General features: G+C 34.5%; 1 protein-coding gene and 1 long non-coding RNA gene across 4 annotated transcripts; both read right to left on the reverse strand.

Moving 5' to 3' along the window:
* Nucleotides 1-2,986: 2,986 nt before the first annotated feature.
* On the reverse strand, nt 2,987-6,012 carry LOC136064981 (uncharacterized). The gene is made up of 2 exons (XR_010626634.1): nt 4,457-6,012; nt 2,987-4,090 (listed from the first exon to the last, which is right to left on the reverse strand). It is a non-coding gene; the product is annotated as an uncharacterized LOC136064981 (long non-coding RNA).
* A 2,703-nt stretch (nt 6,013-8,715) lies between these two features.
* On the reverse strand, nt 8,716-17,726 carry LOC112006526 (disease resistance protein RUN1-like). Of its 3 annotated transcripts, XM_065767533.1 has the most exons (6): nt 16,114-17,726; nt 15,581-15,796; nt 13,318-15,476; nt 10,508-10,555; nt 10,233-10,376; nt 9,762-10,117 (listed from the first exon to the last, which is right to left on the reverse strand). In XM_065767533.1, exons 1-3 carry the CDS (start codon nt 16,576-16,578, stop codon nt 13,626-13,628), a joined length of 2,532 nt encoding a protein of 843 aa, XP_065623605.1. In that variant the 5' UTR covers nt 16,579-17,726; the 3' UTR covers nt 9,762-10,117; nt 10,233-10,376; nt 10,508-10,555; nt 13,318-13,625. The 3 variants fall into 3 exon arrangements, 2 of the variants coding, with proteins under 2 accessions (XP_065623605.1, XP_023894570.2); XM_024038802.2 differs by lacking the exon at nt 10,508-10,555 and having other exon boundaries at nt 9,869-10,117; XR_002882360.2 differs by lacking the exons at nt 10,508-10,555; nt 13,318-15,476; nt 15,581-15,796; nt 16,114-17,726 and adding an exon at nt 8,716-9,294 and having other exon boundaries at nt 9,788-10,117; nt 10,233-10,501.
* Between the last annotated feature and the right edge of the window lie 326 nt (nt 17,727-18,052).

Below are 18,052 nucleotides of genomic sequence, written 5' to 3' on the forward strand. Positions count from 1 at the left end.
TGTATGTTTATGTTATAGAGAACTTGTCGATTGTAATGGTGACTATATTTAAATGAAGTGTCGGCTTCTGTTCATGTTAGCGAGTATAGGAAATTTCTAGGAAAGTTTCCTCATTGGCTCTTAAGTCCACTCGTTGGGACCAGATAATTGAGCTTTGTTTGATTTTCTTGCACTTTTACTCCACTCCTAAAAATATCAAGGCTACTGACTTTTTAACGCTTTAATAATCTCTAAAAATTATTAAAATCAAAAGAAAAATATTCTTTGACCATGAAATTTACATATTGAGAGTTGCATGTGAAAGCGAAATTTTAACAAATCAAATTGTCGAACAATTTTTGACACTTTTCATAATGCTTTTATTCGATTCTATGCTTTACAATAAGTTTACAAAGTTGGTTTCTATTATCCCCCTAATGATTCACTTCAGATCTTTGATAAAGACATGCTTTAACTCCATTCGCACTCTGTTTATGTTGTCTATTTTTTATTTTTGAAACCAATTAATTTTCCTTGTTTGAGAAATGACCAAATACTTCCAATGTGTTATGTTCTCAATTAAATTAACAGTATCTTTTTATTCATGGAATTTTCTTTTCTACTAGGTCTAAAATTCCCCAATTAATAAAAAATAAATAAATAAATCCCCAATTAATAATGAAATACCAAAAAATGCCCACCTAACCCGACTAGGTAAAATAAAGCTGTGTAATATTAACCCAACACGGTTAAATTTAACCCAGTCAAATTAAACCTCACCTCATATACACAATTACACAACCTATGGTAAATAGTAAACTAAACTTACACTACCTATAGCATCCATCAATTCAATTCACTCAAAGAACAAGCACCTGATAGAGAAGACAATTGACAAGTCCATTGGATCAGGACTTCTTGGCATGAATAAAAAGGGAGGACCTCATACCACAATTTAAGATTTTTTTTAAGAGACCAATGGAAGAAGGGACATTTCTTATAGCTATAGCAGTTTTGCTCAAATCTAACAACTCTAGACTTTCGGCATTCCCTAGGTTCTCTGGCAGTCTGACCAGATTTTTGCTTTCCCTTAAACTCAATAAAATTGCTAATGGATGCCTTGGTATCTAAGCTTTACAGTTTTGATGGTTACTAACATAGATAGTCTTCTAAACCGTCACAAATTCAAACATGTTTTGGTGTCAAACTTTATAAAAAATTTAAGTTTACATCTTACAATAATAAAATGAAATTGAGAAAAATAAAGTACTATGTCTATAACTATTAGACTAATTATTGTTTTCTAAGAACATCAAGGAACTAACTCAAATATTTGGGGGAACCAATTCCTATTTTTGTAGGCTAAAATTTTGAAATTTCAAAATAGCTATATATATACTAGAGGAATTTTTCTAAATATTAGGGGAGCCATGGCCCCCACCCATGTGTGTAGCTTCGCCCTTGCACATGGGATGAACTTAATTAGTGCTATATGCAAGTAATTTACTCCCCCATAAAGAAAATTGAAGAGAAGTTTTTTTTTTTTTTTTGAGAATCAGAAAAGAAAGTGTAAGTTCGTGGTAAGTGGTAACCAGCAAAAAGTTTTGTTTACGCTTTATTTTGCTTTTATTAGAACCTTTTAACTTGCTTTAGAGGAAACTTTTTATTTTTATAAGGATAAGTATGTTGTGAAAATGTGATGACAATTACCCTACACATTTTGCGTGGTCAAAAGAGTAACTTCCTGGTGGCTAGTTATGAAGTCTTGTTTAATGTTTATATTGCTCTTTGACAAAGGATTTGTCTTACTTTCAGTACTTTTTTAACTCGAACATGTTTTTTTGTTTTAAATATATAAAAGGAGATTATTTTTTAAAAAGTACTGAAAATAAGCCAAACTTATTAAGAAACTATAAAGTTCTATTCATATTACTTTCTTTCTATCTATTCATAATCAATATGCCATCGTACATCACACATGAATGCTTTAGTGGATTAATCTATAAACTTTATGACTAATAATGCACCTACTAATTAATTTAGTATCAGCAGTGCGTAAAGCAGCTGAAAGAAAGGGTACAAGCAAAGCTAATTATGCACTTCATGATAATTGATAAGGACATAGCTGTAACTTTGTTTGCACTCGGTTTCTATTATGCTTCTTTTTTTTTTTTTTTTAATTCATTTCATTTGGCGTTTCTTAGTATGACTGATTTTTGTTTTTTGGGTCTCTATTTGAAAAAGTAGGAAATTTTTTTTGTCAAAAGCGGAGGGTGCAACCAAAATGTAAAAGTATACGGATAGGGTGGCTTAGAAATTAAGAAACTGAAAATGATCGAAGAGGTCAAAAAATAATGAGGAAAAAAATGTAAGAGCTAGGAGCAAGCAAAGTTTGTAATCAACAACAAGATCATTGATATCAAAGCTGCTTTGACATCAACTGAAGAATGTTTACCCTTTCAAAATAATGAATTATGTCTTTTTATAGTGAATAATGGAATCACTCTGCAAATAATGTGATTGTTCTTTGAAAAACTGAACATGCAAATTAATGTAAGGGTGCACAAAAAAACCAGGCTGGTAATGGCAACTTAATCTGTTCCATGCCTTCTCATGAAATAGCTCCATTAGTTCCAATACTTCTCATTCAATTGTTTGTTGGTTTTTCAATCTTTAGGACAAGACTTTTTAGATTTTTATGAGATAAAAAATGTTATATAAGATATTAGGTTTAATTCTATGCAGAGTATGTGTATAACTGTGTTGTTTGTCGATTCTGGATCTTTGTGAGTGATGTTGCCGTTAATCTTTGCCCTTTTGTACAACACAGTGTATGACGACGATATTTTTAATCTTCTTTTTATGCAAAGCAATGTTTCTGACCTAGCAAGATCCATTTATAATCTCATAATTTTCAACTTCGCTAAAGATATCTCGTGTTGCAACGACACCTAACATTTTTCTCCTGTATATGTTATCCAAACTTGCCTAGCCTTATTGACAGACGTTTCAAGTCAACTCTCAGAATCTCATGAGCAGAACAAGCCTTGTGATTACTGCTCATTGGCAATCTTGTCTCTATATTAACATGTGGTGAATATCAACCAAACATGAACAATTATTGCTGGAACTAACTCTAAAGTCCCACTATTGAAACAAATGGGCTCTATTATTCAGAGTGCTAAAATTAACTCTCTAGTAATAGAGTTTCAAGCCCAACAAATGTTCATAAAATAGTTTGAAGCAAGAGTAACCAGGGCTCTAGCTTCTGCGGTGACTCCTAAGCTCAGCAAATGTACACCCACTGGCATTATCCAACTTCCTTGTTCTTCAGGTCTTCAATCAGCACAGCAAGTTGCCAAGGAACCTTCTTCTTTTCCAATCTTCCACTAACCAAAACAAGTCTGGAAAAACCACTCTGTAGAGCCTTAGTTAATGCTTCTCATACAGTACGCTGCCACTCGTTTGCATATGGCAGAACTGCAACAGCCAGAAAAAATTATCCTGCCAGCCCAATATTTAGAGGCAAAACAACCCCATTTGCAACTTCTCTGCCTGTGCCTCTCAACAGTCAGCAACACATGCCATCCCTTCACAACCAGACACACTCGCCTTGGTACTCTCATGCAGTTACTCTGATCCACATGTTGTTTATCATAGGCTTGTGTATACCTACAAAACAAAGCTTCACTGAACATTAGCATTAGCATTTCACAAACAGACTCTTGCGCACCCTTAAACATCATTTTGTTGAGGTTATACCACAAGGTCCACAGAGTTAGAATAAGACAATCTATAGAACATCACATATTCCTTCTTATGAAAATCAAGATCTTCCATCAACTGAGTTAACCACTGCTTCAAAGAGCAAGGGCAAATGAACTCAGTTCTAAGCGTCTAATCTGACCAAAACCATACAGCCCAAGCAAGACTGTGCTTCAGGAATACATGATCCAAGTTCTCCTCTTCCTCATTGAATAAGACACTTGGTTTCACTCACCATATTTGTGTTGCATGAGGCCACATCAGCTTAACTGTAACTCCACATCTCGAGACAGGGATAGCCAAAATTTGAGCAGCCACTTCTGGAGAGTACAGCTCTCTAGCCGTCCTGTTTTCAAGTCAAATTGTAAAGATAACATTAAATACCAATTAACAGATGTAGCTTGTTTTGATTTCTGTAAGGATTCCTAGTTGCGTAACCTAGGTCCTTTCCAATTGAAAAATATTGTTACACACACCTGAATGTTTATAACAATGTAGGTTCTTTCCACTATGATAATACACGAGGCAGAAGCAACAAAAAGAAGGGGAGGAATATGACCCAACTTAAATTTGGACATAACACTTTGGATCTTTCCACTACAAAATATTATACATCAGGCTAAAACAACAAAACCAAAGGGAAAAGTATGACAAAACATATATTCTGGATGTAACTCATCAAAACCACAATAACAAGAAGAGCAGGATTTACCAATCAAAGCAGGAAACCTTCTTTTGTTTTCAACCTTGTCTGCACGGTTGCTTACCTGCTTGAGCTTGACTACTTTGACGACAAATATGCACCAGAGGATTACGTTAGTAATTCATGGCTTAGTATGTTGTATGCTCAGGTTTAACTTCTGTAATCCTTTAATTCTAATTCTATTTGAGTCGCTTCGATAGGGTAGCCAACTAAGTTAACATATGGAGATAAGTCTTCATGTTTGTTTTATCATGTGAAATGAGCATGAACAATTTGGCCCTGGACATGCTCCAATATGGGTAAGGACAATTTTCAGTCAATAATTTCATTCAGAGTTAAAAATATAGAAGTAAGAAAACTTCAAGAACATCAAGAGGCAATTGCACAAAAGTCAAATGGTAGAAACTTACATAATTAAAGAGCAATATTATTACTACGTATTAAAAGAGTTTTAGACTATTAATATTACACATGAACAGGGTAATTACGTGGGGTAGTGCTTGTGGACTTCTAAATTATGATGGCGCAGGCAGTGAGGAGGGTGGGGAGAGATTCAGATTTTGATCCCGCTGCCCAAAGTATGAGCCCAAGTCAAGAATGGGGACAAGAGTCCAGAGTGGCCTCCACCTGCTTGACAGAACGCTTGTGGAGACAGCACCTTGGATTGGTAGAACCGAGAGGTTGTGGCAGTGTTGAGTAAAGGAGAGGGAACTCTGACATTTCTCTGCCTCTCTCTTCTCTCTGCCCTTTTGATTCCATGCTGTGATTCAGTGTGTGTGTTTCTTTTTTGAGTTTCCACTCTTTAATGAGAATGTGGGGGGAGTGAGAGGCATAATTTTAAACGGAAGATATTAACATGGAGATATAACAGTAAACAACAAGAAGAAGCTTTTTGTTGCAATTCTTTGTTTGTCCTATTCAAATTGCTAGGAGTCTCATTGAAAACTCTAATCAAACATATGGTGGCAATCCATTAATAAATGTATACAAGAAAAAGATAATGTAACAACCAACAGAACTTGAATTAAGAAGAAAGACAGTGACTTACAGGGAAAAAAGTTGATTAACCTTCAAGTTCACTTTCACTTAGCTCTTCACGACATTCTTTGTACTCACTTGACTCCTCACAGTCTGAGTTACTGCGGGCCATAATTTCTGGTAGTCTTTCAATCCTTTTTGGGTGAGGTTCGTTATTAGAGCTTCCAACCTCATCATAGTCATCACAGGTTCGCTTGGCTTTGTAACCTTCCACTGCTGCCATTGAATTGTCGAAAATATGATGGGGAACATCCAAGCCCTTATAAGAAGTGATGTTGTTATTGCTTCTCTCAGCCATAGTTTGCTTAAGATCTTCGATGGAATACTAAACAACCTAGCTGAAACAACCAGCCATGATGATGCACCTATCTGGCTATCTCTATTTTAAAATAAAACTGAATCTTTTCATTTCCTTCTCCTACCCTTGCAGCTCTTCTCCAACAAGATTGGTTGCCAGTTTGAACACTTTCTAAAAGTCTGGACTTGCTTATCCTGCTGCTGGGTCTTTTCTTTGTTTACTATCTATTAGTTACCCCGCTCATAGAAATTAAACCTTTACAATACATGGCCACATTAATGGCAAAGAGAGGCTCTTTCTTCACGATTGCCTTGTTCTTGTAAGTTAAAAAGGACCTTAAAATAGAGACAAAAGACAATGAGAAGTACATAAGTTCTCTAAATTGCTCCCAATTCCCTTCATCCAGCTCTTCATCCATGCCTGAATCAAGTAAGGCTATATGAAATCAGTTCTAATGGAAAGATCAATCCAAAAAAGATTTCTCCAGATATGATGTGGAAAAAAATATATGGTCTAAGGTTTCAGTATCCTTGACACAAAGAACATAAGTACTCAGATCAGTTGTCTTCTCAATTCTTCCCTCACAAGAAGAAAATTCAATAACATCCTCCAACGAACAAACAATAATTTTAGACAGTAATTGTATCTTACATAAATGGTTTCAATGCTCAGGGTCTTCATTTAAGGTTGAGCCAGTAAGATCATAAAAGACTAGCCAGCTTGGTTTCTACAATTCCTGGTATGCAATAGCCATTATCCTTTTTCTACCAATTAAGCTCGAGAGTTGGGATGAGGCCTTATGAGCATGTCAGCAACACCAACAGGAGTTGTAAAGTTCTCTCAACACCATTTTGGCTATGGAGTTTTCAAACTAATTCATAACTCCACCCAAGAGTAACTTTGTCTAGCACATCTGCCTCAACTTTCGAAGAACTTAAGCATTTTTATTGGATGTCATTTGGGGACATCCAATAAAGTTGGAACCATATGTATATACTTGGATGTTTATAATAGGTATATTATCAATTCGCTTTGAAATGCAATACATCAAGCTGCAATGACAAAACAACGAGGAAAATGTGACAACACCTAAATTCTAGACATGATGCATTAAAAAAACGATAACAAGTACAACAAGGCTTACAATTCTAACAAGACGACCTTCTCCACCTATCAACCTTGTCTACAAAGTTGTTTGTATGCTTAAATCTAATTACTATAAAGATGAATATGTGAAATGGGCATGGATGGTTTGCCTTGGTCATGATTTGAAATGGGTCTAGGAATTTGAAGAACATCATCAGCCCAAAGCAAAAAAGTCATATGATAAAAACTTCCATAATCTAAGAGCATGCTATGTATGAAATGAGTTTTAAACTATTAATATTACAGATCAATGAGGCAATGCATGTGATAGGCTGACAACACCGTTTCCATTCAAACTTGACATTATATTTTTATAATCTATTAAGGCACTAAATGTCTGCAAATAAGAAGAACATGGGAAAACAAAAAAAAACAAAAAAAAACAAAAAAAAAAAAGAAAAAAAAAAAAAGGAAGAAGAAGACGAAGAAGAAGAAGAAAAATAATATATTAACAGTATTTGTTGATTTCCATAAGTAACATTATTAACCTTTTGAACTTTGTCATCAATGCTAGGAGTGCCATTTACAATTCTAATCAAATATATGGTGGGCAATCCATTAACAAATGTACGAAGAGAAATTGCAACAACCAACAGAGCTTGAATTGAGAAGAAAGACAGTGCCTTATAGGTAATCAAGAGAAAAAAAGTTTTAACAACCTTTGAGGTCACTTGCACTAGATTCCAGACCACATTCCTTGTACTCACTTGACTCCTCAGAATCAGAGTTACAATGGCTTTGCATGGTTCTGTAACCTTCCACTATCACTGTTGAAATGCCAAAATTATTTTGTAGAACATCGAAGCCCTCAAAAGGAGTGAAGCCATTGTTGCCTCTCTGAGCCATAAATCTGTTGAAATCTTCTGCGTCTTTCTTGTATACAATAAGCAACCCGCATTTTTAACGCCAATCTTACTAAATCCATTTGCATAACATGCACTCAATATGTTCATGTTTTCCTTGTCCTTGTAGCAGTCAAGAGTAAAATAAATTGTGCTAGCACCTTTACACAAATGAGAATAAGTTTCTTCTATATTCACGTCAACTTCAGACCCCATTCTTTGATGGCTAAACCAGTTTGGATTGGAGATTTTTATATTTAACTCATTCAGTCATTTGTTTTTTGACGTTATCAATCAAGAACATTTTTACATGATATATTTGAGATTGAAAATGTAATCTTAAATTCTGTGGAGATCTATTGAGGTGTAAAATAAAAATAAAAAAAATTATGAATTTCCTAATGTATTTTTGTCATGAGCTATTTAAATAAGGGTTAAAGATCGTTTGCTAGTGTGTTTCCTTAGTACTTTCTCAAGTGCCCTCTCCTCTACCATTGGTTATGTTGAGTTGTACCAATGGCTATTTAAGTGAACAGTATCACTATCAATTAACAAAAGTGTGTCGCTCTTCTTTAATGACAAAACAATGTTGTTGCTTCATAAAATAATAGTATTAACTGAAAACAAAACCTTGTCATGCCATTAAATTAGAAAAGTGGTATCATTAACAAAAAGAGCCCTTAAATTCAAAACAAGAACTGTTTTGGTGGGCTTTTCAGGTATTTTGGAGACTTGAATTTTGGTTCTTGCCCTCCACACCCCACACCCCACAAGTATTTATACTTGTGGAGTGACCATCGCACCAAGGGTGAGTGGTTGTAAAGAAAGCAGAATCATAAACACTAGTGCTACTCTACTAATTTCTAGTAGATGTGAAAGTGAGAAAACCACCAAAAATTATTCTACCATGTTAAACAAAATGAAAGATAATTTTGAGAGACTAAAATGACAGCCTGATTGTTTGTCGTCATCAACATATATTATAAGGAATTTCTCTCTAAACAACAAATGTAATCTTAAAATTCTATGGACTTCTATTTTGTTCTAAAAAAAAAATTTATGACTTTGGTGATGGATTTGTACCATGATACATTGATACAAAGGAACATAAACAGCACTAGAATAAAAATGTACAAGATTAGGAATCCACTATGTGCTATCCAAGCTAATGTTCACAAATAGGTTAGGAGCAATGGTTGCTACTTGCTAGAGATTTGAGGCCCTTCCAGAAGATTTCTGTCCATCTGTCCAAACCCGATCATCTGTCAACTGTTCCAAAACACCTGAAGTCCTTCATCAGCTCTGCCACCACTTCTTTGTTACTTCTATTCCACCCTCTTTAGTCCAGCTCAAACAACCAGCCTCTAGTTTTACAAACAAAACTGAATGAATCCCCTCCAGTTCGTTCTTCTACCCTTGCAACTCTTCTCCAGCAGGATTGGTTGCCAATTGAAAGACTATAAAGGTCTGGGTTTTGCTTATTTTGCTGCTGTTGAGGCTTTCCTTTAGTTCTTGATAGTTACCTTGCACATAGAAATCAAACTTTTACTATGCATGACCACATTAGTGGCAAGGAAAGGATCTCCCTTGCCTTGTTCCTATAAGTCCAAATAGGCCATAAAATAAAGACAAACGACTCTGAGAAGTAATTTAAATTTTTTAAATTTTTACTGACATCCTTCAGCCAGCTCTAAATCCAAGCTTGAATCAAGTAAGGCTGAATGAAATCACTTGTAATGGACAGGTTTTAAAAAAAAAAAAAAAAGCCTTTTTAACAGTTCCAAATAAGTAAAACCCCTGTGCATACTTTAACATAAAGCAAACCATATTATATGGAAAGGAAAAGAAGCAAATATATAAGAATTAGGATTCTAGTTTATTCATTTTGCACTACCAGTCAATTTGTCATGCCTTCACTAATGAGCTTGTTCTTGTGGACTTCTAAATAAGAGAAACCTAGAAGCCTAATTCTGAATGGAAGAAAACAACATGGGATAGAACAATAAATCAATATACCTTTGGTAGTAAAAGCTTCCAGTGTCGATGTTTACTTGCTCTCTAGCACATGATTTCTACTGCTTTTTAAAACACAAACAAAATGCTTTGTCTTGCCATTCTTTTTTTATACATTGAAACAAAGGAACCAAAACAGCACAAGAAGAAAAGAGTACAAGATTTGGAGTTTGCTTCCAGTTATCCAAGCTAATGTTCATGAAGAACTTATGGGCAAAGGGTTGCTAGGGATCAAGGCTCTGCTAGGACATCTGTCCACCTGTCAAATCCAAACATTTGTAAACTGTTGAATGACCTTCACCACACAGCCTCTCTATTGGCCAACTCTGCCACCTGTTTGTTAACACAAAGCTTTTAGCTTCAAAAATCATTCACAGAAAGCCAATAAAGCTGCTTTCATATAGTATCTTTAATAGCTCAACTGAAACAACCAATCATTGAAATGCACCTTCTCTATCTTACAAAAGAAGTTGGATCCCCTCTATTTCCTTCTCCTATGCATGCAGCTTGTCTCCAACAGAGTTGGTTGCTAGTTGGAACACTTAGACTTGCTTATCCTGTTGCTATCAAGGCTTATGAACTGTTAGTTACCCTGCACATTGAAATCAAAATTTACAATACATGACCACATTAGTGGCAGAAAAAGGCTCTTTCTTCATGATTGCCTTGTTCCTATAAGTCCAAATAGACCATAGAATAGAGAAAAAAGACAATGAGAAGTACTTTAAGATCCCCAAAACTCCCTCCCTTCATCCAGCTCTTCATCCATGCCTGAATCAAGTAAGGCTCAATGAAATTAGTTCTAATGTATAGATCAAACCAAACCAGATTTCTCTACATAAAAAAAATAGATAAATCAATTGGTCTAAGATTTTAGTATCGTTGACATAAATGATTGAGTCCTCAGATGCCTTCTCACTTCTGCCCTCACAAGAAGAAAATTCAATAAAATTAACCAAAGAAGGACAATCATTTTAAAGGTAATTGTAACCTACATAACTGGTTCCAAAGCTCAGGGTCTTCACTTATAGTTGTACCAGTAAGATTAATAAAGGACCTACCAGCACGGTTTCTACAATTCCTAGTATGCACTAGCCATTATCCTTTTTCAATCAAATATCCTCCAGATTTAGAATGAGGCCTAATAAGCTTATCAGCAACACAAACAGGAATTTGTAAAATTCTTTCAGAATTATTTTGGCTATGGATTTTTCAAACTAATTCAAAATTTCACCTGAAAGTACCATTGACTAGCACATATGCCACAACAAGAACCTATGCAATTTCATTGGAAATCCCTTGGCCTAGGGGACATCCAATAAAATAGGAACCTTTTATATATATATGTACTTGTATTTCTATAAAGGTGAATTATCAATTCACTATGAAATGCAATACATTAGGCTAAAATGAAAAAACAACAATGAAAATGCCAAAACTTAAATTCTAGACAAAATGCATCAAAACAATGATATAAAGTAGGGTAGGGTTTACAAATCTATGCAGACTACATTCTCCAATTTTCAACCTTGTCTACACAGTTGCTTGCCTGCATGAGTCTAATTACCATAAAGACGAAATGTAAAATGATCTAGTATGGTTTGCCTTGGTTATGATTTGAAATAAGTCTTGAAAATTTCAAGAATATCAAGAGCCCAAAGCACAAAAATTCATATGGTAAAAACTTCCATAATTCTTTTTTTCTTTTTTATACAAGATAGAAATTCTACTCTAGCTTAATCTAAGTGTACATGTGAAACTTCCATAATTAGCGAGCAATGTTATGTACAAAATGAGTTTAAACTATTAATATTACAGCTCAACAAGGCAATGCAAGTGATAGGCTGATACCACCCTTTCCATTCAAAATTGCCATTACGTATATTTTATTAAACTCTTGAATGTTTGAAAATAAAATAAAGAAAATAATGAAAATATAATTAACAAAATGGAGAGGAAAAAGATGTCACTTTTAAATGAAATTCAAAGATTATTAAGGTCTCACCCATGCCTCTGCACAAACATCACATGGGATGATGAAGTGTAAGATGTTTTCCTAACATTGCAAAACAATGGAAGCAAATGGCTAAGGCTGTTTTGTACTTAGAGTTCAATACTATTTATTATTCACAGTAATTGTTGATTTCCATTAGTGACATTATTAAGTTTTCATGAAATTATTAATTCATGGTGTGTGCCTCTTGCATCTTCATCTAATTTGTTGATTATAGTTAGTGACATTATTTACTTTCCAAACTTTGTCCTCAATCACAATCATAAATTCATAGAATTCTACTTTATTCATTTTGAAAAACCTGTCATGCAGAAAAAATGAGGTTGTGCTTTTGGATTTCTCTAAAATGAGGACAGGGAGGGTAGTGATGAGGAGGGTGGGGAGAGATTCAGAGTTTGCATACTCTGCAGATCTAAGCATGGTTGTCAAAATATGAATAGTATCGTCAATCAAATTTTTTTTTTTTTTTCTATGTCATATATAGTATTGTATTATGTACCGCAAGATACACAAAAACTTAATAATATTTAAAAAAGATTATAAATATACATATATAAAGGCATATCACCCCCCCCCCCCAAAAAAAAAGGTATGTTCATTAAGAATTTAGAATATGTTCAACTAATGACTAATTTAATCATTAATTATGTAATAATATTTAATAAAGTTAAATAAATAAATTTTATATAAAAATTTAACATATTTTTATAATGTACACATTCAAATTGATTAAACTTTAAAGTGATATATAATACATGACATATGAGCCAAAATAATAATTAATTTTCATCAAATTCATCATTTTGCTTATTTAACTCTATCTAAGTCAATGTTATCATCATATTCATCATCTTTCAAATTTATTTCTTCATTGACATTTTCTTCATCATCATCGAAATTTACTCTCTCTTATTGTTCTTTTATTTTAATAATTTTTTCTTTGTATTTCTTCTTAGCATTCTAACTTGTTAGACTTATAACAACAATAACAAAAATATAAAGTAATTATATATTTTTTATTTAATACCTTTTCATAGTATATATGAAAGAACTTTGCAAATATGAAAATGAAGTCTCAAGTATGTAATCTGAATTTTGTAGGAGAAAGAGAGAAGTAAAAAAAAAAAAAAATCAAAGACATGTTATTTTATTAGGCTCAATAATAATCTAATAATTTTGTGTTTAAACAAGTCTACAAACTTATTAAACTCAAATAAAAGTACAAATTTTGTGTTAAACGGAAAAAAACAAACAATAAACTAGTACGTTTGGTAGCAAAAGCTTTCCAATTTTGATGTTTAATTGCTTTCAAGCAGATGATGTCTTTTGCATTAATAAATGTGCACTGAGAGAAAGAAAATGCAGACACCAAAATGACCCCAGCAATTAGTGATATTGCTAGAAGTCCCATTGACAACTCTAATCAAACACATGGCGGTCAATCTATTAATACATGTAAACTAAGAGAAAACGAAATGCAGCAATTAACAGAACTTGAAATAAGAAGACAGTGACTTACAGGCAATGAAGAGAAAAAAAGTGGATTAGCCTTCCTGGTCACTCTCTCTAGATTCCTCCCAATCGTGTAACTCCTCACCACATTCGTGGGTACTCACTTGATCCCTCAGAATCAGAGTCACCATGGGCCAATTCTGGGAGCCTTTCAATCTGCTTCGGGTGTGGTACATCATTAGAGCTTCCCTCTCCACTAGGTCCAGCCCCATCACAGTCATCCGAGCCCTCATAAAAGAATGATGCTGTTGTTGCTTCTCTGACTCTCAGCCATAAGTCGTGATTTCATCAATGTCTTTTTCCCTGTTTCTTTCTTCACTCAGTTCTCTCAGCCCAGCCCATATGAATAATGGCTTTCTTCTCTCTCTCAGCCATAATTCGATTGTGATTTTCTTGGAAACTTTCAACCTCTTTCTTGTACACCAAACGAATTCCGCATTCCTTCACCTCCACGCCTGAACCATGGGCTTGATATCTAATGCCAAACTTAGCGAATCCATTCACAACATATATGTCCCAATTGCTCTCTTCACTTGGAAAATAGGCTAGGAAAAGCCGATCTGATACATCCTGAGGCATTAGACCAGTTATTAAAGATAACTCAATAATTTTTCCATTACATATAAAATAGCAGTCAAGTTGTACAAGGTCGACCGGTTGACGACAGCAAATCACACCACAACTAGCAATTCCCACCAACTCATCGCACAAATGAGAAGGTACTTTAATATTAATTTCAGCCCCTATATTTTGAAGCTCAAACCACTCCGGAATTTCACTTCCAAAATTAAGTGTCGCTTGTGAGTTTACAACCCTGTATATATCTGCAATGAAGTCTTGATCGAGACCCAGTTGTGGCCCTTCTTTCTGCAAATACTTAATCGAACCACGATTTCCTAGTCCCCAAAAATAAGGAGTAGGCGACTTCCAATTCAATGACTTTAATAATGGACTACTCTCCGGCTTTAATAATGGACTTCTCTCCGGCCGAAATGGAAGCTTTGGTAATGATCGGAGACTCGGGCAATCGCTCAGGTGCAAATGTAACAGATTACTTAGTTGAGCGATGCTTTCTGGGAGGCAATCAAACTTGTTTCCACTTAAAATTAATTCTTCTAGACTGGGAAGGCAACCAATTCTTTCGGAGAAACCATTGAGATTGCAATAACTTAGATCCAATTCGTTCAAAGAACACGAACCCTCCGATAGAGAAGTCAATAACATCTCCAAGGGATTGGGACTTCTTTGCATGAAGGAACCAAAATTATTTCCCCTTAGAACTAAAATTTTTAAAGTGGATAAGCAACCAATAGCATTGGGGATTGCATTGAGATTGCAATAACTTAGATCCAATTCGTTCAAAGAACACGAACCCTCCGATAGAGAAGTCAATAACATCTCCAAGGGATCGGGACTTCTTTGCATGAAGGAACCAAAATTATTTCCTCTTAGAATTAAAATTTCTAAAGTGGATAAGCAACCAATGGCATTGGGGATTGCATTGAGATTGCAATAACTTAAATCCAATGTCTCCAATTTGCTCAAAGAACACAAACTCGATAGAGAAGTAATTGACATATCCAAGGGATTGGTACTTCTTCGCTTAACTCCACTAATAAATAGTTTTTTAAGTTTTTTAGCAGTCCCAATCTCATCAAGCCCCTCTAAACTTTCAGTAGCCCCCAAGATCTTTAGTAGTTTTGAGCATCCGGAAAGATACAGTTTTTCCAGGGAATTGAGATTTGAAAAGGTGCTAGGAAGAGTCGTGAGTTTTTTGCAATCTTTTACATTCAATAAAACAAGACCCACCAAATTCCCAATTGATGTGGGCAATTTTGTAATTGCAGTGTCATCTAAGTAAAACTTTGATACACTTTTCATATTTTCCCCAAATTCTGGAATACTTTTTACTTTTAAGCATTCGGAAAGAATAAGAATCTCAAGAGACTCCATTTCAAGCTTTCTTGGAAGACTTTTGAGGTTTTTGCAACCTTTTAGATTAAGAAGAGTGAGCTTTTTATGAACTCCAATTGATGGGTGCAAGGCAAGTAAATTTATACAATCCTTAAGTTCCAATTCCTCAAGAACGGGGAAATCAATGAAGTTTGGGCTTTTAATAAGTTTCGGAGACTTGTTCAATTTGATGGCTTTCAACCTCTCAAAAGACTGTTAAAACTCAAAAAACAAAACAAAACAAATAACAAAAAATTAGCTTCTACAAAATCTTACAGTTTAATGAAGCTTAAAAATAAAAAAGATGCCTAAATTACCTTGGCTCTGAAACTTGATGGAAACAATTTTGAAGGGTAACCACTCCAATCAAGAAATCTTAAGCTATCAGGAAGATATTTGAGATCACGCTTGACGACGACATTATCAATTATGAGGGTTTTCAGACAATGCATCTTTGAAAAGGATTTAAGATTCCAATGTGCCACTTTTGGGTTGAATAACCTTAGGACTATGCCTTGAATTTCTTCTGTTTCCTAATAATCATGAACAAAAGGTATTAGTGAATTGAAAAATGTATAATTACCAAAACTACGCTATGTTAAACTACGTTAAAAAATGTAATAAAGAAACTCTTTGGACACAACTTTTGTGTGATAACTATTGCCACAATCTTAACCTGTGTGACTGTGAATGGTTGAGAAAAATTGGTAGACCTATGTGAAAGTGATGGTTCTATCAATCATAGTCACAAATGTCATCAAATTTTTGTAAATGTTGTGGCAAATTGTGAGGTCATCAAAGAACTAAATATAATAAAGTATTTATTCATGTTCTTTAAATAACATCATACCTTATTTCTTTCTAGCGCATCTTCAATGTCTTTATACAACCACAATCTACTACGCCTCAAAGGAATGTCAGGGCACTCTTGAAAAACTATATCCCGACCCATTTCTTGGAGTAAATCATGCATCCATAATAGATTGCCGTGCAATTTGATGAGGGCTTTACCTTTAAGAATCTCTAATCCATATTCGGGGACAAGTTCAAGATAATCTAATATTTTAAAGACACTATCTTGATCATTGCCACAAAAGAAACATGAAATATTGAGGAAAATTTCTTTTTCAAATGGTTCTAGTCCCTCATAACTTATTTTAAGTACTTTGATTATACCTCTTTCTGGAGATTTTTTAAGCTTGTCTAACAAACCTTTCCAGAAAACTTTATTTTTTTTCAACAAAGAAAGACCCAAAAGCTCAAGGGCTAAAGGAAGGCCATGAGAATAAATTACAAAATCTTGGGATAGCTCCATATAATCAACATCAGGATGGCCTTTCCCAAAAGCTTTCAAACTAAAAAGTTGAAGAGCTTCGTCACCATTCAATGTTTTAACCTCATATATTTCATTTACATCATGTGCCTCAAGCAAGCTCTTATTTCTTGCTGTTATGATAATCCTACTACCTGGACCAAACCAATTATGCCCCCCCAGCTAACTTCTCCAATTGCTTTAAATCATCTACATCATCAAGAATGAGAAGAATCTTTTTGCAATGTAATCTTTTCTTTATGATGAAAACTCCCTCATCAACATCTTGTATATCCATATCTATGCCGCACAAAAGCTCTTTCAAAAGTCTTTTTTGTAACCCATGTAAACCATTTTCAGATTTCCTCCTAACATCATGAATAAAACTATTAGCTTCAAATTGATAAGAAAAAATTTTATGAACAACTTTTGCTAGAGTTGTTTTACCCATTCCTCCCATCCCCCAAATTCCTATAAAGCGAACATCTTTTGACTCTAAAGCTAAAAGTGACTTCAAATCCTTAGTTCGGGAACTTATTCCAACTAGTTCATTAGTTTCGATTTTATAACTCAATTTATTTGATATCCATTGCACAATGTTTTGGATAACTTTTGCCTCAGAGCTGCAAAAAGAAGAGAACAATAAGAAGTGAGTCTCACCTACCATGATGGGACCCAAAATAAAATTTAGTAGATATATGGCATTTAGTTTAGTTGGTTAAAACTGAAATTGGGACACATAAATGTAACTGAATGCTTCAATCCAAACTCAAAAGAACCATCCATATAAGTGTTGTATTATAGTTCATTTTAACAATTGTGTTTGAAGATTCCTAGATTTTATGTCTTCTATCATTATTTTGTTTTGCATCTTTAGATATAGTTTCATATGAAACGTTTCTGTACGTCCCAAGATCTTGACCTTGCAATCAGAGTATTTACAAGAGATGGGGAAGAAGAAGAAACAACCTAAGAAAGGGAGGGAAAATGAGCAAAATAGTCAGAAATGAGAAAATTCAATGTCGTCGTCCAATCCCATTGCGGAAAATTATTGCATAGTCCGAGACTATGCTCTCTACCTCTCAAAGAAGGGTGGGCCCCATGGTGGGTGGGACTGAGCATAGTCCCGGACTATGTAATAACAGCTCCCATTACTTAGGCTAGCAATTGTTGGGTGCATCACAACACCCTAGGTCTAGCCCACACTTGATAAAACACCTCATTAGTGAGGTAGTCAGCTTGCCAATTCCTTGGGCAGTGACTTGCTGGCTTTGGGCGTGCTGCACATACTTGTTAGAGATATACTAGTCGTAGACCCACGCGATACGTGGAAATATATATAAATAGGGTTTGGCTTACCTTTAGTATTTTTTTAACTAAAATTTTCTTTTGTTTTAATGAGAAACTGTCACATCATTCACTAACTAAATAAAATGTGAAGATTAAAACTCACTATCACTTGCAATTGTATATTTAA

Source organism: Quercus suber, unplaced genomic scaffold, assembly GCF_002906115.3.
Source record: "Quercus suber isolate HL8 unplaced genomic scaffold, Cork oak 2.0 scaffold_819, whole genome shotgun sequence".
Classification (NCBI taxonomy): domain Eukaryota; kingdom Viridiplantae; phylum Streptophyta; class Magnoliopsida; order Fagales; family Fagaceae; genus Quercus; species Quercus suber.